Source organism: Rana temporaria, chromosome 11, assembly GCF_905171775.1.
Source record: "Rana temporaria chromosome 11, aRanTem1.1, whole genome shotgun sequence".
NCBI classification, from domain to species: domain Eukaryota; kingdom Metazoa; phylum Chordata; class Amphibia; order Anura; family Ranidae; genus Rana; species Rana temporaria.
Window position 1 is genome coordinate 144,989,103 of NC_053499.1, and position 25,200 is coordinate 145,014,302.

The window sequence follows — 25,200 nt, forward strand, 5'->3', positions numbered from 1 at the left end:
CTGCATTGGCTCCTGCTGCAGTCAATTACAGCCAATGAGGAGGATGCAGGGGGCAAAACTGATGTGTGTGTCAATGGACATGCAGAGCTGGCTTGGGAGGCGCAGGAGGGCCCCCATAGCAAGCAAACCATTGCACAGAACAAGTATAACATGTTCATCAATTAAAAAAATAAAATCGTTTAGCCCTGGTTCACACTGGTGCGATTTGATGTCAAATCGGCGGCATTTGCCGGCAAAAGCACGGTCCTAATCGGTGCAATGACACATCTGCGATGCTGCACCAATTTAAAAAAAGTAGTTCCTGTACTACTTTTTGCGATTTCGGCCTGCGATTTACATTGACATCTGTGCAGAAACCTCTGTAATCGCGGCAGAAATCGGGACCGACAGGCGGGAGTGAAATCACGCAAGTTCAGCTGAACTTGCACAGCTTCCTCCCCGCAGCCCAGTGTGAACTTGTGCTTCCAATTACTTTTAATCTGTCCAGATATGACTTTATTCCAATAAAGTCAGCTGACAATCAAAAGAGTAGCCAACGCATTTCAGGGGGGGGGGTCCAAAAACACCCCCCCCCTTGAGAACAATGTGAATGGACTAGAAGTGAACTGGACCTAGAATAGCATTTCTTCCAGTGTGATTACAAGCACAGGTCCAGTGTAGAAGCCGCCTGCCCAGGAACCAGAATATTTAGAGCAACATCAATACTTTAAGATAGTAACACCATTAAAGCGGTTGTAAACCCATCGATGTAACACTTAAAAAAACTGTTAATATTCCCGGCATGCCGGGAATGCTAACTGCACATTGGTTGTGCTCTCAACCAAACTGTCAAACCATCCAATGGCTGGTGTCATAACTGATCACATGTGCAGCTTCATGGCAGTTGAAGATTGAACAAAGGCCAAGATGGCCAATTCCTTGGCTGAAAAAGATAGGAGGGTTTACAACCGCTTTAAGATGAGCTTACAGGTTTCCTCCCACACTCCAAAAAGACATGCTGGTTCATTTGCTCCAGTCTAAATTGGCCCTAGTTTGTGTATGAGGGCAAGTTTGGGACCTTTAGGCACGAATATCGAAATGGGGCTCATTGGGAGATATCACTCCCTACTTACTACGGATGCACCGAAATTTCGGCTGCCAAAACATATATTGGGCGAAAATGGCGTTTTTGGCACGTTGGCAAAAAAAAAAAAAAAAAAAAAAAAAAAGCCTATAATGGAGCCGAAAATGGGGCAATTCAAATAGAGCTCCGTAACACACGGAGATCGCCGCTGATCCAGGCACAGGCAGGCTGCATGACGGGCACTGGTAGGCTGCTGGGCACTGGCAAGGCAGGCATGCTGCAAATGATGGGCACTGGTGAAGCTGCTGGGCACAAACAGGCAGCATATGCTGGGCACTGGTAGGCTGCATACGATGGGCACTAGTGTATTCTTCGTTTTCGTTGTTTAGCACCAAAATTTCCATTCGTTGCACCCCTGCTACTTACACAGTTCGGGACCTTCGATTGTAAGCTCCCTAAGGGCAGGGACTGTTGAAATGCATTATATTATTATACAGGATTTATATAGAGTAAACAGTTGGTTGCAGCGCTTTACAATGTATGAAAAGCGATGTGTAAATTGATGGCGCTATACCTACCTGCTATAAATAAATCACCAGGTGAGACTTCTGCAGAAAGATCACTACTTCCACACAGAGGAAGAATCCTTCTCTGCAGCATACAAAACTTGAATCACTGACCCCGAACAAGCATGCGGTAAAAGTGTTCGAATTCCTTACCGCTATGCTTGTTCTAGATGATGTTGAAGTGAAAGCATTCATGAGTCAGTCGGGGGAACTACATTTCCCCTTGAAGAGGGGCAGCATAAGCAGCTTATATGACAATCACACTATAAAGAGGAAGTAATGGATCTAAATGATGTATTTTACATTTTTGTTTAGAATGGTCTATCAAACATAATAAATAGAAAAAAACACAACAAAAGGGTTCCCAGAGCACTATGGGTTACCCGAAGATACAGGACACAAAGCTTTCATTGCAGGCTTTGCATCACTGGCCATCCTACCTGCTCTTCACTAGACAAATACCACACTAGCCTGTAGGGGTGTCAAACTGGCAACCCTCCAGCTGTTACAGAACTACCGCTGCCTGAGGCAGTCATGCTGGTAAGGGTCAGCCTTGCAATGCCTCATGCGACTTGAATTTTCTCAACAGCTGGAGGGCCGCCAGTTTGACACCTGTGCACTAGGGAAAGCCAACCCTGGGGTAGCTTTTCCCATAATCTTGCCAATATCCCTCTGCCACACCCTTCTTCATTTACAAACAATACATGTCAGAGAGTTTCCAGAGCACTATGGGTTACCCAAAGATGCAGCACACACAAAGCTTGCAATACAGGTTTCCGATCACATGACCACACTAGGGAGCTCATCCTGGATAAAATTTCCCTATACAATCTTGCCAACATCCCTCTGCCATACCCTTTTTCATTTACAAATGCAGAGCGTTCCCAGAGCACTATGGGTTAAACCCAAACAGGCAGCACAGCATACAAAGCTTGCACTGTAGGTTTTGTATCACTGGCCATCCTTCTACCTGCTCTTCATTAGACCAAGCACCAAGGAGTGCGCTCACCCAGGATTAGCTTTCCCAATATAATCCCACCAACATCCCTCCATCACATCCTTCTTCTTTTACAAACAATACATGGCAGAGAGTTCCCAGAGCACTATGGGTTGCCCAAAGAGCTGACAGGGCACACAAAACTTGCGTGTGCAGGCTTTGTATAGCAGGCCAACCTTCTGCAGCTCTTCGTTAGACCGGCACCACACTGCCAGGAGCCCACCCTGGTTTGGCCTCCCCGAATACATCCCTCCTCCTTATCCTTTATTTACAAACATTACATGACAGAGGATTCCCAGAGCACTATGGGTTAAACAGCTGGCACAGCACACAAAGATTGCTTCTTCAGGCTTTGCATCACCAGCCATCCTACCTGCTTGTCATTAGACCATCTCCACACCAGAAAGTGCCCACCCTGGATAAACATCCCTGTATAAATCCAATACCCCTTATCCCTTTTCATTGACGAAGCTGCCACTCCACAACAGAAATTCAGCTAGTGCAAAGTGTTAATAATCATATGGGCTGTGCAGAGAAATGATTTGGAACTTTTACCTACGTAAGAGAAGCAAAGGCTTTTTTTTTTAGATTTCCCAGGACATGCATCATATATTTGCTCATGGACAGGACAGGTGACCTCTGTGTTTATAAATTCCCGCTTGTGGAGGAAATGAGCTCTGCTCTAAAAATGGACAAATAATTATTTCATTCATAAAACAGGAAATGCAAAACACAGGATTCCACTTCTCCAGGGACGGTGTGTCGTCATGGGAGCAGCCCAGTGACGTTATCATGAGCAGCTCTTGCACTGCGCCAGGCTGTGAAATCCCGGCTTAGCCAACAACAAGGAACACGCGCCTGGATAATTGGAGCCACGCCCCTTCCTGCCAGGCCAAACACCATGCAGACTTCAATCTGATCGGTGCCAGCTCAGGATCCCAGCTGCCTCCGTTAGTAGTCATGTATTGTGCCCAGAGCAATTAGACACCTGTACTGACAGAACAAAAAGTCCAAGCATGCCGCAGAACAGCTACAGGTGTATGAGAAAGTGAAAGGTAAATTCTGATTGGTTGCAAAGCACTAAAATTAACTCAACTGGAAAGGCAGTACAGCCTTGTGCTCAGGAACAGAAATAGAACTCCAAACACTAATCATCACGACTTCGGAAAGATACTCTAAAAAAACAGATCAATACAAGCAAGTCTAATCTGATCAGCCATGTCTGTGATTGACCTTGTACCAAACAGTGTGGGAGTTGGAAGGGGGGGGGGCACAAACTACGAGGAGGGAAAATCCCACCATTGTGGGACACAAATACTGCATGGATATCTAGCCATTGTGGGAGGAGCAGAGACACCAAGTGCAGGGAAATCTCACCATTGTGGGAGGAGCAGAGACACCTAGTGCAGGGAAACCTCACCATTGTGGGAGGAGCAGACACCAAGGGCAGGGAAATCTCACCATTGTGGGAGGAGCAGAGACACCTAGTGCAGGGAAACCTCACCATTGTGGGAGGAGCAGAGACACCAAGGGCAGGGAAATCTCACCATTGTGGGAGGGACAGACACCAAGTGCAGGGAAATCTCACCATTGTGGGAGGAGCAGAGACACCAAGTGCAGGGAAATCTCACCATTGTGGGAGGGACAGAGACACCTAGTGCAGGGAAATCTCACCATCGTGGGAGGGAGAGAGACACCAGGTGCAGGGAAATCTCACCATTGTGGGAGGGACAGAGACACCTAGTGCAGGGAAATCTCACCATTGTGGGAGGGACAGAGACACCTAGTGCAGGGAAATCTCACCATTGTGGGAGGGACAGAGACACCTAGTGCAGGGAAATCTCACCATTGTGGGAGGAGCAGAGACACCTAGTGCAGGGAAACCTCACCATTGTGGGAGGAGCAGACACCAAGTGCAGGGAAATCTCACCATTGTGGGAGGAGCAGAGACACCTAGTGCAGGGAAACCTCACCATTGTGGGAGGAGCAGACACCAAGGGCAGGGAAATCTCACCATTGTGGGAGGAGCAGAGACACCTAGTGCAGGGAAACCTCACCATTGTGGGAGGAGCAGAGACACCAAGGGCAGGGAAATCTCACCATTGTGGGAGGGACAGACACCAAGTGCAGGGAAATCTCACCATTGTGGGAGGAGCAGAGACACCAAGTGCAGGGAAATCTCACCATTGTGGGAGGGACAGAGACACCTAGTGCAGGGAAATCTCACCATCGTGGGAGGGAGAGAGACACCAGGTGCAGGGAAATCTCACCATTGTGGGAGGGACAGAGACACCTAGTGCAGGGAAATCTCACCATTGTGGGAGGGACAGAGACACCTAGTGCAGGGAAATCTCACCATTGTGGGAGGGACAGAGACACCTAGTGCAGGGAAATCTCACCATTGTGGGAGGGACAGAGACACCTAGTGCAGGGAAATCTCACCATTGTGGGAGGGACAGAGACACCTAGTGCAAATATCCCCACTGTTGGCGAGGCAGAGACAAATACTGTAGGAATATCTCACCACTGTGGGAGGGGCAAGCAAGGCCAATGGTAGACTATTTGCACCCTAGGCAAGACCATATTATAAAATAAAAAAACTTAAAAAATATTACCATGATAATACCATTCTATTAAAAAAAGCATATGATATGCAGTCCAACTACTGATAAATTACATCATAAGTGGGCCCGCGCCGATATATAGAGGCTCTTTATCTCTGTATCTTAAAAGCCTGATGAAAGCGCGCCTGCCCATAGATGGCATGGCACATGCTCTGAAATGCGTCGCTCCAACTCCAGTGACATCTCAGTGACGCTGCAGGCCACACGCGCACTCCAGCGTCATCTTGGAAGTGTCTGGGCAGCTTTCCTAAAAACTCTGCAGCATGGCAGCAGACCCTGGTGGCTCCAGGGCAGGAAATTGTGCACAGCGTCCTGGACCTTTTTGATGAGCCCATTTTGAACCCCCACAAGATTACAGTCTGCACTTGGAGGCCTAGTTCTTTGTAAACCAGTAGCCATGGCCACAACCTAGGCGGCTGCCTAGTTTGCCTTGTGATAGCACCGACCCTGGGGGGGGGGGGGGGGGTCAAAGACACATCTAGTGCAGGGATAGCTCATCATTGTGGGAGGAGCAGAGACACCAAGTGCAGGGAAATCTCACCATTGTGGGAGGAGCAGAGACACCTAGTGCAGGAGTATCTCACCATTGTGGGAGGAGCAGAGACACATTGTTTACACATTATTAGAAGTTCGACTTATTTCTCTTTATGATCACAGTGTATAGTAAAGCATTGTCAATCTTTTTTTTTTTTTTTCTCCGTTTGTAAATCAGATTCAAATGCCATGGAAACCCCACAGACAGAAATTCCTATAGATCAATATGCTGAAAGCGTTAAATGCCCAAGGTGTCTACGTGTTGTCCTTCAGCCTGACCCCCCCCCCCCTTGCAGAACGCAAATGATACGGCATGCCCTAATCGCCCAGAGCCGTTTGCCTTGTTCAAATAATCCAAATAGGTTTGCCAGACAGTTCTCTGGATGCGAACCCTGACAAGGCAGGCGGCTGGAACAATGTACACACAGCGGCGCTCTATATTTAGAAGCTGCTATTTTTAGCCTGGACTATTAATAGTAGAACTGCTTCAGTTACTTAAGGCCTGGGATGTGGCCTGCAGTCACCAATGGAGGAATGCTGCTTGATGGTTCCGGGAACTACCGGAGGAAAATACACATGTAATTCCAGTTTGCAATTATATAATTTGAAAGCAATTATCTGAGCTCTGGGAACAATAGAAGGTGAGTGGATCACTTTTATTGAGGCTCTTAAAATCTAACTTTACACACCAATCTATAAAAATACACAATAGCCTCAGCACTTCTAATGCCAAGTACTACAACACATAGCTACCAGTAACAAATATCAGCAAAAAAAATGTAATTCATAAGATTCTAACGCAAAAAAAAAAATAACACAGCAGGTAAAATACGTATTGAACACAAATATTGTAGGTAAAATATATTTCTAAAAAAGGTGCTATTGATGTGAAATTTTCACCACATGTCGGTAACAACCCAATGCAATCCATACAAAGACACCAAAATGATATCTATAGCCATGCTCAAAAGTTTGCATACCCTGGCAGAAATTGTGAACTTTTGTTATCAATGTTGAAAATATGACCGATCACGCCAACAAACTGTCTTATTTAACCACTTAAAGGGGTTGTAAAGGTAAAAGTTTTTTTAACCTCAATGCATCCTATGCATTAAGGTAAAAAAAAACATCTGACAACACCCCCCCCCCCCCCCCCCCCCCCCGAGCCCCCGTTTTACTTACCTCACCCCTCGAAAGTCCCGGGCGCATTCTCGTCATCCTGTTCGGTTCCCAGCCTGGCCGTTGATTGGCTAGGCTGGGCGGATTGATGGCAGCGCAGCCATTGGCTGGCGCTGCGGTCAATCACAGCGGCTGTGGCCGCCGCTGTATCACGGGAGAGCGCTCACAAAAGCTTTCCACCATGCGAGGGAGCTCGCATGAACGTGGAAAGCTTTTGCAAGGAGGAGCCGAGACAGCCGCCAAGGGACCCCAGAAGACACGGTTCGGGGCCACTCTGTGCAAAACGAACTGCACAGCGGAGGTAAGTATGTTTGTTATTTTTAAACAAAAAAAAAAAATCATGCCTTTGGTGTCCCTTTAAAGCGGGGTGACACCCTAAAAACGATTTTCTAACATTACATCCAGCTCACTCTACATTCACAGTATGCCGTTTTATTTTTTTTGCTGTACATACCTCGTACAGCTATTTTCTTCCCTGGCTTCCGGGTCGGGACTCCCGCAGAAGTGGGCGTTCCTATCCAGCAGGTGATTAACATGATGACAAAAACAACCTCACCCCATCGCATAAGGAGCGTTACGAGTTGCCGAAAGAACCCGAATGGCGGTGCACAGGCGCCGCATAGAGCAGACTCGCCGTTCGGGTTCTTTCGGCAACTCGTGACGCTCCTTATGCGACGGGGTGAGGTCGTTTTTGTCATCACGTCAATCACCTGCTGGATAGGAACGCCCACTCCCGACCCGGAAGCCAGGGAAGAAAATAGCTGTACGAGGTATGTAAAGCAAAAAAAAAAAAAAAACGGCATACTGTGAATGTAGGGAGTGAGCTGGATGTAAGGTTAGAAAATCGTTTTTAGGGTGAACCCCCGCTTTAAAGTGGAGGTTCACCCGGAAAACGTTTTTTTTTTTACATTAGAGCCAGCATAGTAAGGTAATTTCATGTCGGCATGTATTTTTTTTCTCTGCACTTACCTTTATATCCTGATTTTGTCCAGGGCTTCCGCGTTGTGATGTCTCCGGGACTGGCCGTTCCTATCCCAGCCTCAGGGTTCCGATGCTTGCGGGACTGGGTGTTCCTATGCTTTTGTTGGATGATTGACGAAATACCCGAGCGAAGAGTCGGCACTATACGGTGCCTGCGCCTGCCGTGTAGAGCTCACTGCGCAGGCGCCGTATAGTGCCGACTCGCAGCTCGGGTATTTCCCGACATTTCCCGCGTTGTGCAACAGGTCACCTGTTTCACAAGCCGTCAATCATCCAACGGAAGCATAGGAACGCCCAGCCCTGCAGTCATTGGAACCCTGGAGAAAAAGAGAATCTAAAGGTATGTACAGAGAAAAAAAAAAAAAACGCCAAATTTAAATGCCCTTACTATGCTGGATCTAATGTGTGTAAAATGAAAAAAAATTTTTTGGGTGAACCCCCGCTTTAAGGACCTTGACCGTTTTTCAGATTTGGGGGTTTACAAGACTAAAACCGTTTTTTTTTTGCTAGAAAATTACTTAAACCCCCAAACATTATATCATTTTTTTTTTCTAACACCCTAGAGAATAAAATGGCGGTCATTGCAATACTTTGTCACACCGTATTTGCGCAGCGGTGTTACAAGCGCACTTTTTTTGGAAAAAATTTACTTTTTTGAATAAAAAAAAATATATATATATATGACAACAGTAAAGTTAGCCCAATTTTTTTATATATTGTGAAAGATAATGTTACGCCGAGTAAAATGATACCCAACATGTCACGCTTCAAGATTGCGCCCGCTCGTGGAATGGCGTCAAACTTTTACCCTTAAAAATCTCCATAGGCGACGTTTAAAAAAATTCTATAGGTTGCATCTTTTGAGCTACAGAGGAGTTCTAGGACTAGAATTATTGCTCTCACCAACGATTGCGGTGATACCTCACTTGTGTGGTATCAACACCGTTTTCATATGCGGGCGCTACTCACGTATGCGTTCGCTTATGCGCGCAAGCTCGACGGGGCGCTTTAAAATATTTGTTTTTGTTTTATTAATTTTTAAAACTGAAAAAAAAAAAACCCACCAATCATAGGCAGCGCGTGTATGTGCAGCTGCGGGTCGGGAAATGCCTCACTGCCTATGATTGTCGGTGTGCAGTGATGGAGAGATAAAAGCGAGAGAGGAGTGTGTGTAAATGTGTGTGTGTGTGTGTAAATGTGTGTGTGTGTGTAAATGTGTGTGTGTAAATGTGTGTGTGTGTGTAAATGTGTGTGTGTGTGTAAATGTGTGTGTGTGTGTAAATGTGTGTGTGTGTGTGCGTGTGTGTGTGTAAATGTGTGCGTGTGTGTGTGTAAATGTGTGCGTGTGTGTGTGTAAATGTGTGCGTGTGTGTGTGTAAATGTGTGCGTGTGTGTGTGTAAATGTGTGCGTGTGTGTGTGTAAATGTGTGCGTGTGTAAATGTGTGCGTGTGTGTGTGTAAATGTGTGCGTGTGTAAATGTGTGCGTGTGTGTGTGTAAATGTGTGCGTGTGTGTGTGTAAATGTGTGCGTGTGTGTGTGTAAATGTGTGCGTGTGTGTGTAAATGTGTGCGTGTGTGTGTAAATGTGTGCGTGCGTGTGTGTGTAAATGTGTGCGTGTAAATGTGTGCGTGTGTGTGTGTAAATGTGTGCGTGTGTGTGTGTAAATGTGTATGTGTGTGTAAATGTGTAAATGTGTAAATGTGTATAAATGTGTAAATGTGTATGTGTGTGTAAATGTGTGTGTGTATATATGTATACACACACACACACACAGACCCCCATAGCTTTGTCCAATGATCATATACGATAAACCATTATGGCTTCAGATGGACTTGTAAAGCCTTGTGATATTAAAAACTTAGCAAGTTGATCTCAAAGGTGAATTCACTTTTATAAAAAAAAACTGGGAGGGGTGTAGTCCCCCTGTTGGAACACAATAGCAGTTGGGAGATCACTGATCTAACATTGCATAGTTTGCAGAGTATTTTTCCTTCAGCCTGCTGGGTTGAAAAAAAACTGTCAGTGTGTACCAGGGCTTTAGATTGCATCAGACATGTTGCATCAGCCCTCTAAATTATCAGCAAGGTGCTATACCAACCATTTGGATCAGCAGGACCCCACTGATAGTTTACCGTCAGCTTGCCATTCTACTTTATGGTTGCATTTTTGCAAATGTGGAATTTTCCCTTCTGCTCAGCCACAAACTCGTGTCTAGTGGACTACGGTTTTGGAGCCTTGTGTGTGACTCTTTGATTTTGCTGCTAATGTCGGCTTTTATGATCTTCCTGTCATGTATAAGATTATAATGTTCTGCATTTTCTTTGTAAAAACCAATAAAAAACAACTGAAAACAGACTGCAGCTTGTATGCAAGATTTTGTATCGGAGTGTGCGCTTCCAGCAAACTATACAGTATTTGGGTGAATTTCCCCCCAGTGGTGGCCAGTGATATTGCAGGCTGTATAAACCATCACAGCTACTTCTACATTCCCAAAGGTAAGCGCTCTAATTTCTCCGCTGCTAAACACGGTTCCTGCCGTGGACTTGCATTGAATTGAAAAAGTATTCATACCCCTTCACATTTTCCACATTTTGTCCTGTTGCAAACAAAAAACGTAAATGTATTTTATTGGGATTTTATGCGATGGACCAACACAAAGTGGCACAATTGTGAAGTGGAAGGAAAAAGATAAAAGATTTTCAAAATGTTTTTACAAATAAATATCTGAAAAAAGTGTGGCGTGCATTTGTATTTAGACCCCTTATACCCCCAACTAAAATCTAAAGAAACCAATTGCCTTCATAAGTCACCTAATTAGTAAACAGAGTCCACTTGTGTGTAACTGAAGAGAACAAGCTTCTGAAAACAGTTCAAACCGCTAAAAAATAAATTATTATGGAAATAAAAAAGCCAAGTAAAAAATTTTCTGCCTGTATAATATGAATGATATTCATCGTAGAAATTCACAGTCCTTTGAACTGCTGGGAAACTCAGGGAATGCAGAGTAGAGCAGAGGGGGAGGGGTTTATTACAGGACACCAAAGTTTCCCACAAACCTCTTCAATTACTGTCAAAAATATAATTGTTTGGTTACACAACAGGTATTTTTTCAAACAAGAAACATTGTATTGCTTAAAAAGCAGTACACCAGTATGACAAAGGTAGGCACGTCTCTTCAACAAAAGCCACTCAACACCCCGAGGAACCAAAACGAAGACTCAGCAAAAAATGACATAACTGTAGAATTTTGCTGGGTCAGTTCCAACTAAATCAAACCGACAAAAAACACAAACATTGTGCAACATACAGTGCCTTGAAAAAGTATTCACACCCCTTAAAATTTTCCACATTTTCTCACGTTGCAACCAAAAAACAAAACAAATGGATTTTATGTGATAGACCAATTGGTGGACCTCCAGCTGTTGCAGAACTACAAGTCCCATGAGCCATAGCAAGACTGACAGCCACAAGCATGACACCCAGAGGCAGAGGCATGATGGGACTTGTAGTTTTGCAACAGCTGGAGGTCCACTAATTGCATTTCCCTGTGATAGGCCAACAGAAAGTGGCACATAATTCTGAAGTGGAAGAAAAATTATAAATTAGCAGCCATGATAAACCGTGGTCAGTTTACAGAGGGGGGGGGGGGGCATAACTAGGCAGGATCAGCCAGGAATTTGATATGATATTGGGGGCCAAATCACACAGCACAGTGCTGCATAACATGCTTTAAGGCATGAGTCTTCAAACTATGGCCCTCCAGTTGTTCAGGAACTACAATTCCCATCATGCCTAGTAAAGTCTGTGAATGTCAGAATCTTGCAATGCCTCATGGGATGTGTAGTTACGCAACAGCTGGAGGGCCGTAGTTTGAGGATCCTTGCTTTAAGGGAACATTCGTAAACCAAGGGCAAAGTCCCTGGAAACGTGTCATGCACACCCCCTCTCTCTGACAGCTGTCATCCTCATGTGCAGCCTATAACGCCGCCGCTAATATGCAAACTTTTAGCTGGCTGGCTCCCTACGATCCTTGGTCTCCGTTTACTCAGCGACGCCTACAGCCTCACACCAATTACAGCTGCTTGATCTTAGGTGTTCCCTATCCATGCTGTTTCAGGGAAACTTCAATGCAAGTGTGCTGCTTATTTTAATCAAGCGTTTGACATGGACCTTGGCGCCCTGTTGTCTTCTCTATTGAGGTGATTCTACCCAGATCTTCTGCGGGGGTTGCAGAGGTTCCAGTCTCGGTCCCCTCTCCTGTTCAGCCATCTATCCAGTTGACTCAACGTTTGTCCACCATGTCGATGGTCTACAGATACAGATGAAGTTCCAATGGACCTTGCACTTCTAAGAGCAGCGCATGTACAGTTTACTTGTACTGCGTCTGATGGGCACAGCCACTGCGTCTGATGGGCACAGCCACTGCGTCTGATGGGCACAGCCACTGCGTCTGATGGGCACAGCCACTGCGTCTGATGGGCACAGCCACTGCGTCTGATGGGCACAGCCACTGCGTCTGATGGGCACAGCCACTGCGTCTGATGGGCACAGCCACTGCGTCTGATGGGCACAGCCACTGCGTCTGATGGGCACAGCCACTGCGTCTGATGGGCACAGCCACTGCGTCTGATGGGCACAGCCACTGCGTCTGATGGGCACAGCCACTGCGTCTGATGGGCACAGCCACTGCGTCTGATTTTTTTTTTCCCCCCCCAATTTTTTTGCGCCCCCCCCCCCCCCCAAAAAAAATTTGAGAACTAGCCGCCACTGGATTGTATGCTCTTATGATCAGGGCCCTTTTAACCCTCATGTATTTTATTGCATCTGTACCCTTTCCGTGGGAGCCATGCCATTTCATTTGCAATCACAATTTGCCATCAGGTAGATTCCAGATTGGATACCCAGATATGCAGAAGATGGCATGATGGACTCTGCAGCTCTCGCAGTGATGCAGAGTCAGAGCAGAGCTGAAAAACTCCCTTTTCTGTCCTTTAGGAAATGTGGCAGCGCTGTCCCTTTAACACTGGGAGGAGCGACAGGAGCAATGTAGAAAAGCCAGTGGATGGAGTCAGTTTTCTAACAAAGAAGGCGCGTGCTGCAGAGAAAAAAAAAAAAAAAACCCACACGGCATGCCCCCAGCGACCAGCCGACAGTCAGGGAAGTACAGCTCAGGTAAACACGCTCTGACCGGGGGAATTCAGTGACACCAACTCTCACCTAATTATTACAGCATTGAAAACTTTTAGCCCGAGCAAAGTGAAAGTAGAGTCTGAATGCCGATTCCAACCAGCATGACATCACTCTGCAATCTGCAGAATTTAGGGGGGGAGCGAGCCTCGCTGACAACTTGCTGTGGGACCAACGACCCGTTACCCAAACAGAAAACTTCCCAAACAATTTTACATTTTAACAGTTGTGAGGCGTTAATCCAAGAGGGGCACAAAGACAGTGCAGACTAATGAACAAGAGTGACATCACACCTCTCCAGATATAATGTAAAATTACAGGGATGACATCACCACTTCCCAGGTAAATAAAATGTAAAATTACATTAATGACATCACCATTCTTCAGATATGAAATCAGATTTCTGTACACACTGTAAAAACATTTTCTTCCAAGTCTATTGTGGAACAACACACAAGTCTTAAACTATTGAGTTATGCTGCCACCTACAGGAGGACAAGACACTAGCAACATAAAGTTAGGCCAGCCTCCAACATAACTCCGCCTCTACCCATCATGCCTCAGTTGTATGCGCAAGGAGTACAAGGGCAAAGAAAAGCAAAAACAGAGGGCTGGAAATTGAGTCACTCAAGGGGTTGCCAAGAAAAACAATCGTATCTTATTCATCAGGGGACACAGGTCTTGCTGGGATGTCTGAAAACAGACCAATCAGAAGAAGGACACACTAGCAGGTAGAACCCAAAATACTGCTGGATGTTCCCAGTAATCATACAGAAATTCCTCCAAGAGCAGGTTGGCACACACTGCCTCAGTAATATTCAAAACAATCCCCTGCAAATCATTGTGACCTACAGTTGCCTCGAACGTGGCAATAAAATATGGTAAAAGAAGCCGCAGGCTCAATTTGGCTTGAGGGCTCAGTGGGGTCTGAGACTACCTCTACAGGCAATGGTGTTAGGGCACATTTGGAATGGACAGTAAGGACCCTGTGGACATGGGGGGAGGCCATGGATCGCCTGATGGTGCATATAGTGCTTCAACCCAACTGGCCTCACTCACCAAGAAGATTTTCAAAGACAGGGTCACACCCGTGGCTGTGCCATAGCTCTGGACCCAGGTGCTCTGTGAATAACCAACCGGTAAATGAAGTTCTGAAAAGTGCCAAAAAGAGCCCGATGCCCAAAGGCTAACCCTGCAATCCTTCAACCCAGCAAGTCTGAGTAGGGCCTCTAAAGCTACTGCAGAAGATACACCGATCAAGAAAGCTGCTCCTCACAGACCATCTCGAGCAGCAGAATAGCAGGAACTCTTGATTGAAGTCACCAAAAAAAAAAAAATCATCGAATGAGGACATTGTTCAGAAAGGTTATATTTTAAAAAGGAGGGAGGGACATCACCACTTCCTAGCTATGATTTTATACCATTCTTTTAGAGAATGCCTAAATCTAATGGTTTCCAAGAAAGTACTATTCACAAACTACAAACTGCAAATACAAAAAAAAGTCAATTCAGGAGAAAGTTGTGACGGCACCAAAATCACATAACAGTCTAGTCACAAAGCTTGGATCCAGCACTGCTGACAGTTCACCATATGGATAAGAAATTGAAAGTGAGGAGTTCTAGAGGCTCCCAAGTTCCAGCTATTCTGTGCCATCAATCAGCTATTTGGTAAATTCATACACCATCAGCCAGTTATTCTATAATCTTATACGCCACCAGCCAGCCCACTATTATTTTATACACCATCAGCCAGTTATTCTATAATCTTATACGCCACCAGCCAGCCAACTATTATTTTATACACCATCAGCCAGCTATTCTTTTCTCTTATACGCCAGATATTCTATTACCTTGTATGCCACCAACCAGCCTAATTTATTACCTTTTAAGCCATTAGCCAGCAATTCTATAACCCTATATGCCACTAGCTATCTATTCCATTACATTATACTTCACCCACCAGTTATTTTTATTACCCTTTACACCATCGGCCATGCTATTCTATAACCCTATATGCCATTAGCCAGCTATTCTATAATGTTATACACCATTAGCCAGCTATTGGTCTATACGCCAACAGCCAGCTATTCTATTATATGTCATCATCCAGCTATTCTATAACCCTATATGCCACTAGCTAGCTATTCCATTACCTTATACGCCAATAGCCAGCTATTACCTTGTAGGCAGTCATTCAGTTACCCTTTATGCCATCATTCAACCTTTCTAGTGCCTGGCACACCATCAACCAGCTAATCTATTACTGTATACGCCTTCAGCCAGCTCTTCTATTATCCTATACACCATTAGGCAAGCCTACTCCATTACGCTATACACCATCAGCCAGCTATTTTATTATCCTATATGCCACCAGCCAGCTTTTTTTTATTCCCTTATACGCTGTCAACCAGCTCTTCTTTTACCCTACATGTAAACAACCAGCTTTTTTATTAACCTATTAAAAACCTGAGGAATACAGACCGGGGCATTCCAGACTGCTAATTTTTAGCACCCAGCTACTGTGTCTGCTTTGCAAACCAATGCTCTGGGAGTGAGGTTGGACCAACTTTCAAAGACCAGGTCACCGGAGAGGTCGACCGGGAATAGTCCAGCCCCGATTTAACTTTTATCCAATCATGTATTTATTTGCTTTACACCGTTGTCCAAAAACCTAAGATGTTATGAGATTGCAATGTATATGGTTCATATATAAGATTTCTGACTTGCTTAGTGGGACAGAAGATTTCTAACCTGGGCAGAAGTGGAGACCGAATCTTCTTCTCTTTATCCTTCTCCTTGTCTTTCTCTTTTTCCTTCTGTCTTTCCTTCTCATCGCGCTTGCTCCGGTCACGCTCCCATTCGTTTTTCCGCTTCTGGCGGTCTTTCTCTCGCTCCCGCTCACGTTCTCTCTCTCGCTGGCGGCGCTCTCTCTCTCGATCCCGGTCTCTGTCTCTTTGTCTGTCTCTATCTCTCTCCCTCTCTCTATCCTGAGAAAGGAGGGAAGCAAGATATGTCAGGAGAAAAAAAAAATGAATACAAAGTAAAATCATAACCTAACCCCTTCGCACTGGGCCTGTAAGAGATCGTAACGCCAGAGGCCTTGAATTGGCTTCCCAAACATGTGATCGCTGAAAATGGCTGTCATGCTATTGGGAGACCATCCTACTGGCTTGTATATATTGCAGTGACTGAGAAACATCAGTGACTTAACGGTCACAGTGCTAGAGGCAAAACAACTGAGCATACTCACAGCACATAACAGCAACAGCAGCCAAAAGCGTATATGACAGTATGAAATTAGGTTTACCGCCGTGCAGCCTTATATATGCACACGGCTGCCATTAGGCTGTTAAAGTGGAATTCCAAGCTAACCCTAACCTTTAAAATAAAAACGGCCTACTAACCTGCGAAATAAAGATGTATATACTTATGCATTTTCAGGTTGCTCTGGTCCGATTCTTGTGACCCAGCTCCCTTGTGTCATCCAGCACTGCTGCAGGGGAGTGCCAGCAACGGATGAGCCATCAAAACCTATGGGAGTGTCACCGCTCCCAAGCATATTCAGCAGTTGTTAGAGCACTCTCCCCCTCTACCCCGCAGCCAGCACTGGCCGACAGAGGAGATTAAGTGACTGGACGAGAGCAGCCTGAAAATAAAGTATATACATCTTTAGTTCACAGGTCAGTCAGCAGAAGTGTTAGGAGGCGGGAGAGGACCATTTGCAAAGTATTTAAGGTTATCAAGGAATGCCACTTTAATACAGACCCTGTCACCTTACCACTGTAAAAAAATACCTGGTTTCTGGGATCATGTGACCTCTTTCCATGATGCTGTGCTCCGGCCTAACAGCAATTTACTAGCCCCAGCACAGTCACATGATCAAGGGATTGATGGTATTGCGCCCTCTAAGCTCAGACAATGGGTATTATCCTGCAGCTGTGATTAAGGAAAAGGAGGCGGGAGAACACTGAAGAGGTGAGTATAAGGGTGTTTATGGAGCAGCTTTACACAGACACTCTTAAATCGGAAAATATTGTGTAAAATTAAATGAGCACAGTCCTGCGATTTCAAAAATCTGTATGTTGCATCAACAGGTGATGTAAAGACTTTCCAGATTTTACAATCCAAAAAGGACCCCCACAACACTGCCTAACTCCATGCCTGCTTATTTAACTTACCATGCACACACTGTCAGTGCCCACCCTAGGCTATCTTCCCTTACATACATACATACATCTTATAACTTCTCATCTCACCCAACTGCTAACAAAGCGAGCCCGCCAACTGCAAGCCTCAACTCAACTTTTGACAGGCATGAGACAACTTGGCATCAATAGATAAATGAGGCAATTATACTGACTAAACTGAAAAATGATTTCAAGGCTTTATAAGGATTACATAATCTAATGAGGAGGAATGATAGGATAAATCACACATTGTTGCTGTTCAACCCCATAACAGTGCCTGATCTTAAAAAGAAGCACATACAAAATGACAGCACGGATTTAAAAGAAAAAAAAAAAAACACACCACATTGACAATTTCATAAGGATCCTAGTAGACACCAGTTTTGGGGTACAGAAATATAAAAAAAAGCCTGGAGAGGGAGCTGAGGTTAAAGAGCTCAGGAGGAAAGAGTGCAGGTGGATACACAAGCTAAAAACCTTAACACCAAAAGGGACTTAACCTAGACTCCATCCAAAAAGGGGAAGTACCACATTAAAAGGACTCACCCCCTGCTCCTCTAGAACAATTGGTATTTTTGAGGAGTGGGGGAGGAGCAGGTTCCAGATTTTGACAGGTACCAGCTTCCCACTTGCTTTACGAGCGCCATGGATTATGAGTTTTAGATACATGTATGCAAGGATGTGATGGTTTTTATTTTATTTTGACATGGTTCGTATATTTTGGCAAAAGTAAGGCTGTTTACATTATGTAGGTAGCCAGGTCTTGGAGGTAGTAATACTATGGATCTACAAAAAAACTGCGCCGAGAGCCGTGGTAGGAATTGTGAGGGTCTTCCACAAAGTTGTGAAGATAGATTGGCTAGAGCGGTATTAACGACAGTAAACTAAAACAAAATGGAGTGGGAAGCCAAAGTTATAAGAGAGCAAGCGGTCATCAAATCGTATTCCCCATGTGCAAGTCACACACCCTGGTGACAAAACGCGTTGGAGCGGAGTCTGAATATTAGCATGCAAAACCTGGAAGCGCAGTATTTGAATAAATGGTCAGAAAACTGGCACTCTTACCATTTAGCCATTGTAGAATTGTACGCCTATGCACTTTTAAATGCGAGAGTAACTTATAAAGCGTGGGTTTAAATAAAAGCCACTTTATGCGGTAAAGCACTATATAGCTTATGTTTTCCTTCCGACATAATATTCTGGAGGAAAAGAAGATAAAAAGGGAGCTTGCTGGTTGATTATGGATTCAATTTAAAGGGACCAAACGTGAAAAAGGTGCTGAGCACAGAAAGTCCCATTTAAAGGGGACACGCACCATTTATAACCTTACATTATATGTGGAGGTCATGAACAAAAGGCGAGAGCAAAACTGGTGTTGGCGTTTCACAAATGTGGAGTAAACTATTGAAGAAAAGCGTACAATAGACGTCAGTGTATATAGACACATTTATATAAAATTATAATATATGTTTATGTGAAATGGTTTGATGTAGGGATAAGGGATTATTAGCGCTACACTATTTTTGGATTTAATAATGGTTCAGAAAGGCTTCTGTAGACCAGCACAGGAACACTCTCTGTCTCCTTGTGCATATGGGTGCAGGGTGAACCGGACATGCCCTGATCTGTGCTTTTACTTACTCGATAGCGATACGGCTCTGCTTCAGTGTATTGCACGCGGAAGTTCTCATACTGCCCACCTCGCCAATATCGGTCCATCTCTAGGTCATAGTACTGATCTGGTAACTGTTCCCTAAAATAAATCAAGTAATTAATATAGCAATGGACATTTGTAAAACAATTTCTCCATGCAAAAAAAAAAAAAAGGGGAAGGGAAGTAGTCTGAATTTATGTAAAAGAAAAGTACATAGTAAAGTGTCATTAAAAGCAGTATTAAATCCAAAAACCAAACATATTATTACAGTTTACAAATTGTTAGATTTGATGGCTGCATTCGTTTTCTTTCCTTTATTTTCTTTTGGTGATCCAGCCAGTAAATCAGTTTTTTCAACAGAACAAGCTCTCCGACATAAGTATCCGCTATATAAACTTTATTGTCAAAAAAGTATTGGGATGGCTGCCTTTACACGCACATGAAATTTAATGGCATCCCAACTCTCAGTCCGTAGGGTTCAATATTGAGTTGGCCCACCCTTTGCCACAATAACAGCTTCAACTCTTCTGGGAAGGCCGTCCACAAGGTTTAGGAGGGAGTCTATGGGAATGTTGGACCATCCTTCCAGAATCGCATTTGTGAGGTCAGGCACTGATGTTCGACGAGAAGGCCTGTCTTGCAGTCTCCACTCCAGTTCTTCCCAAAGGTTTTCAATTGGGTTGAGATAAGGGCTCTGTGCAGGCCAGTCAAGTTCCTCCACCCCAAACTCGCTCGTCCATGTCTCTATGGACCTTGATTTGTGCACTGGTCCAACTCATTTGGTGGAGGGGGGGGGGGGGGGGGGGATTATGGTGTGGGTTTTTTTTCAGGGGTTGGCCTTGGCCCCTTAGTTCCACTGAAGGGAACTCTTAAGGCGTCAGCATACCAAGACATTTTTGACAATTTCATGTTCCCAACTTTTGGGGATGGCCCCTTCCTGTTCCAACATGACTGCGCACGAGTACACAAAGCAAGGTCCACGCAATATGGAACCCCCCATGCATGAAGACTGGAATGCCATTAAAGTTCATGTGCGTGTAAAGAAAGATGTCCCAAAACCTTAGATAATATGTCCAAGGAGCTACACCCAGACAGCGAGATGTCCTACAGTACTTAACGCCACTGGCATCCTTTAGTACTTCTCAATGCCACTGGAATAGAATCTTGTGTCCAGAGAACCCGTAATGTTCTGGTCAGCATAATGAGATTTTTGGGAACTCTGCACTTGTGCTACCTTGACAATTGTAGTATGGGGAGAAGTCCTGAATATTGCTGTTTTGGGAACATATACTGTTAAAAGATATGATTTTTTAAATTATCACGCATCACGTATCCGAGACTAAAGACTTCTAGTGTTTGTTTTAGATTCCCCCACACTATATACCCCGGAGGAAGCAGCCTTACAAGCTGGGTCCGCTACTCTGCAATATGGAGAAAGTTGAGCTGAAGAATTGATGTCCATTATTTTTATACATGCCACAATGACATACAGTGATACTTTGGCATAAAGTTCTCTATTGTTGGATACGGTGTATATGGGGAACTTGGGAGACCTATTCTCAACGTATCCTCACATTTGAATATTTATATGCGTATTGGTGTGGCATTATAACATTGGGGGGGGGGGGGGGGTATTTCCTGCTATAACATTGGGATTTTTACACTTCTAGAATTTGTGATAACATTTTTATATATGTAAAAAAAATATATAGTGTGTAGAAAGGTTATACCGATTTGTTTGAATTCTTGTTGTGGTGCCCTAAAAAAAAATTCTGGTTGGGTTTCTAGGTTTACGTAAAAAGCAATATTTGGCGCTTTCAGAAAAGTGGAAAAAGTAAAAACCCTTTGTGTGTGTTTTTTTTTTTTTATTGCAGTGTCCCCACTGGGGAGATTTACCCTTCTATTTGTACTAGTGTCACCGACACAAAGTGGAGAGTCCAAAAATTCTAAGCCGTCAAGAGATGAGGGATGCCCACTTTGCCGACAACGGAGCCATCCTGCCTAATGAGAGCGAAGATCCACAACCATTCACAGGCACACGGGCCTATCGAGTGCATTTTCTGAACTGCGGTCTATAAACCGCACCCCAGAAATGCACAACCCCCTCCCGAAATTTTCTAACAAATATGGCAGAGTAAAGGGATAAAACACGAAGTGCGCATGTTCTACATATGTACAATACACACATACTAAGGATTTCATAGTTGTGATGGTATTAGGTGAAAGTGCCCGGAATATTCTCCTGTAGAAAACTTTCCTGACCTTCCGCCATTGTTTACGATCATTATTAAGTTTTCATCGTGGAAAATTTTAAAACAAAAACATCCACCATCCCTCGTGTAGCGAGCGATGAGCAGCAAGTAAGCTTCCACTCTATGTATACAGCGTTCACCTCTTAAAAAACGGTTTTATGGTTTTACAAGTCACGTATGTAGCGAGTGTGTCTGACCCTTGCAGCATAAAACAAGACCGGATCGAGTCCAAATAGGACAAGAATTTGTAGGCCGTAAAATCTAAAAAAACACACCATGTGAAGCTCATGCAGCAGCTATTTATATCATGGATCATTAAAAAGAGGGGACATTTTCTACTTGGTGGTGTAAGTGTAACCGCTGTCAAGGTTTATCTAAGTAAATGTAACTTTCCATTTTCTGATCATCTTCCTGCTGATGCCATTTATAGCAATCCTGCGTTTTGTCCATGCAGGGCTAATAAAAAGGTTATTTTTAAAAGGTGGAAGTACCTACAGGTAAGCTTATACGTATGCAACTACCACTGTGCATGAGCACAGGGGGGGTGGTAAAACATGGTAGGTTCATAAAAAAAAAAAGTATTTTATTACTTTATTTTTACACTGTCCATTTAAAAAAACAAAAAAAAAAAAACACACAATTTGATCACTTATTCCCATCACAGGGAATGGAAATATCCCTGATGATCAAAATAAGCAGTGGAAGGTCCTCTTTAGGGAGAGATCTGGGGTCAGTAAAATGCATTAGCAAAAAAAAAAAAAAAAGGCCTTGGTCACAAACCTAAATGGACACCATGACATCGCTCTGGTCCTCCTAGACCAGAGATTCACAACCTTTCAGTCAGAGCACCCTCTAAATCTATAAACAACCTTTATCATTTAGAGCACCCTCTAAAATTATAAACAATCTCAAAAGCACCCCAGTATAAAAAGTAAAAAACGATTCCAATGCTGCGTACACACGATCGGAATTTGTAACCAATCGACTTCCAACAGCTTGCTAAATTAAGCTCAGAAAATAAAACCTGGAAGCCGATTTGCTACCATGCAGTTTTAGTAAATCTCCCGCTATGAGTCAAAGTGATTGTAAAGGTTTTATTTTTTTTACGCGTTACACTTACAAGATTTTTGCAATGTTTATGCACAGTGCAGACATGATCCTCCTCTTCAGGGGTCCGCCACCCGCGCTCCACCTCTTCAGTGTCTACCCCCATAGCAATCATTTGCTATAGAGGCTGACATGCAGGCTCACTCCCAAACCCAACTGTGTTTTTTCCATAGATACACAGTGCAGCTTGGCTTGTGGAAGAGGGAGAGAGCAGTGCTGCTGCTCTCAGGCACAGTGCTGGATCAAGATCAGACTCGGGTAAGTATTTAGTAGGCGCTTCAGGGTTGTTTACCTTAATGTAGAGAATGCATTAAAGTGATAGTTAGGTCTAGTCCCCCCCCCCCCCCCCAATAACAAACACGTTATACTTACCTGCTCTGCTGCAGTGGATTTGCAGAGCAGCCTGGATCCTCCTCTTTTCGGGTCCCTCTTCTGTGCTCCTGGCTCCTCCATCCTGTTGAGTGCGCCCCACAGCAAGCAGCTTGCTATGGGGGCACGCGAACCAAGTCACAGCTCCCTGTGTCCATTCAGACACGGAGTCCTAACCCGCCCTCTCTCACGATTGGCTAGCCGACTTTGACAGCAGCCAATGGCGCTGCTGCTGTGTCTCAGCCAATCTGATGGCTGAGACACTCGTGGACATCGTTGGACATAGAGGGACCTCAGGTAAGTGTTAGGGGGGGGGGGGGGGGGCTGCTGAACACAGAAGGCTTAATGCATCATTAGGATTACAAACCTTATGCCTTTACAAGCACTTTAAAAATGGAGCCTAAATGAGGTTGTAAACCATTTTTAACCAATAACTCCTCCAGGAATTTTTTTTATTTCTTTCCCCCATGCAGTGGGGCCGAGAGTGAAGATATACTTACCAAATCAGCCGATCCTCCAAGCACAAGACCGGTACCTGCATGCTAGCGTTCTTCTGTATTTATTTATTTAAAAAAATGCTTATTGGGAGCGCAGTCATAACCCGAAGGCCTCGATGCGCTCATAGAACCGACATATACAAGTACAAAAACAAATCTCTTATTACTGTACGATAACGATGTAAAACCATATAATAAACATTTAAAAAACTGAAGTACTAATAACTTACCCTAATTAGGGCCATACACTTGAGAAAATAAAAAAGTTTAAAAAAACTTCCTAAATTTTAATAAATCCTTCTCACATCTTATGTATAGAGGTAGAGAATTCCAGAATATTGAACCCTGCGCCTCCTCCCCCCACATCTAGTTCTTCTAAACCTGGGGATAGCCAAATTAGCCTGATTAGCAGAACTCAACACTCTGTTGGGAACGTAGCAGGTACATTTTTCTTGCAGATACCCTGGGCCTATCTTATGGATAGCTTTGTGGACGATACAGCCCACTTTGAACAAAACCCGTTCAGCAACCGGTAGCCAATGCAGGGCTTTCAGAGACTGCGTAATATGGTCCCGACGACCCTCACCAGTTAATAACCTAGCTGCGGCTTTTTGGATCAGCTGAAGCTTATGCAGAAGGGTTTTTGGACACCCCATGTATAGCGCATTACAGTAGTCCAGCCGACTACCAAAAAAAGCATTAATCACGTGGACTTTGTCCACCTTGTCAATAAAATGCAGTGTAGAACGCAGAAGTTTCAGTTGGAAATAGCATAAGCTCACAAACTGATTCACCTGCGACTTTAATGACAATTTGGAATCCAAAATCATTCCCAAGTCCCGAACCTGGGTAGCCGGGGTAGGGGGATGGCATAAACGAAACTGGCCAAGAAGGAAAATCATTCAGACTGGTTTTGCTCTGATTGCTAATAACAATACATTCAGTTTTTGAGCCATTAAAGGGGTTGTAAAGGTAAACGTTTTTTTTTACCTTAATGCATCCTATGCATTAAGGTAAAAAACAACATCTGACAGCAACGCCCCCCCCCCCCCCGTTTTACTTACCTCACCGTTCGAATGTCCCGGGCGCGTGCTTGTCATCTTGTTCGGTTCCCAGCCTGGCCGTTGATTGGCTAGGCTGGGCGGATTGATAGCAGTGCAGCCATTGGCTGGCGCTGCTGTCAATCACAGCGGATGACGCGGCGCTCCGGGGGGCGGGGCCGAGTGATACAGTCGGCGGCTATGCCCGCCGCTGTATCACAGGAGCGCGCTTGCAAAAGCTTTCCACCCTGCGAGGGAGCTCACATGAACGTGGAAAGCTTTTGCGAGGAGGAGCCGAAACAGCCGCCGAGGGACCCCAGAAGACAGGATTCGGGGCCACTCCGTGCAAAACGAACTGCACAGTGGAGGTAAGTATAACATGTTTGTTATTTTTTTATTCTGCCTTTAGTGTTCCTTTAAGCTTTAAATAATTGGCTCCCATCCAGGACTGTATCTCCTCCAGGCAGGATGCCAGATCCACCTGTACTTCCTCCTTTTTAGGCAGCTTAAAACAAATCTGCGTATCGTCTGCATAAACATGAAAGCTAAGATTATGGCGCCGAATGTATGCATCGTTTCTGATGACATGAGCACAGCAGGAACAGTTTTGTCCGCCACAGTGCCTCAAAAAAATAAAACAACTGATCGCTGCCATTACTAGTAAAAAACAATAAAAAATAAAAAGTACATTAAAATATCCATTTTGTAGACACCAACTTTTGCGCTAAACGATATACACTTATTGGGATTGGTTTTCCTTTACGAAAAAAATATGTAGCAGAATACACATTAGCCTAAATTGATGAAGAAATTAGATTTTTTTTATAGCAGAAAAGTAAAATGCGTATTTTTTTTGTTTATAGCGCAAAAAAAAAAAAAAAACAAAAAAAAAAAAAAAACGCAGAGGTGATCAAATACCACCAAAAGAAAGCTCTATTTGAAAAAATAAATAAATAATAATT

General features: G+C 44.3%; 1 protein-coding gene across 3 annotated transcripts in view; it reads right to left on the reverse strand.

The window, feature by feature from the left end:
• ZC3H18 (zinc finger CCCH-type containing 18) overlaps nt 1-25,200 on the reverse strand; it is a 119,371-nt gene that overhangs the window by 53,184 nt on the left and 40,987 nt on the right. For all 3 annotated transcript variants that reach the window (XM_040329373.1, XM_040329371.1, XM_040329372.1), the window contains 2 exons: nt 18,961-19,072; nt 15,884-16,119 (listed from right to left, as the gene is read on the reverse strand). In XM_040329373.1, coding sequence (XP_040185307.1) covers nt 15,884-16,119; nt 18,961-19,072 — 348 coding nt within the window. The remainder of the gene's footprint in view (nt 1-15,883; nt 16,120-18,960; nt 19,073-25,200) is intronic.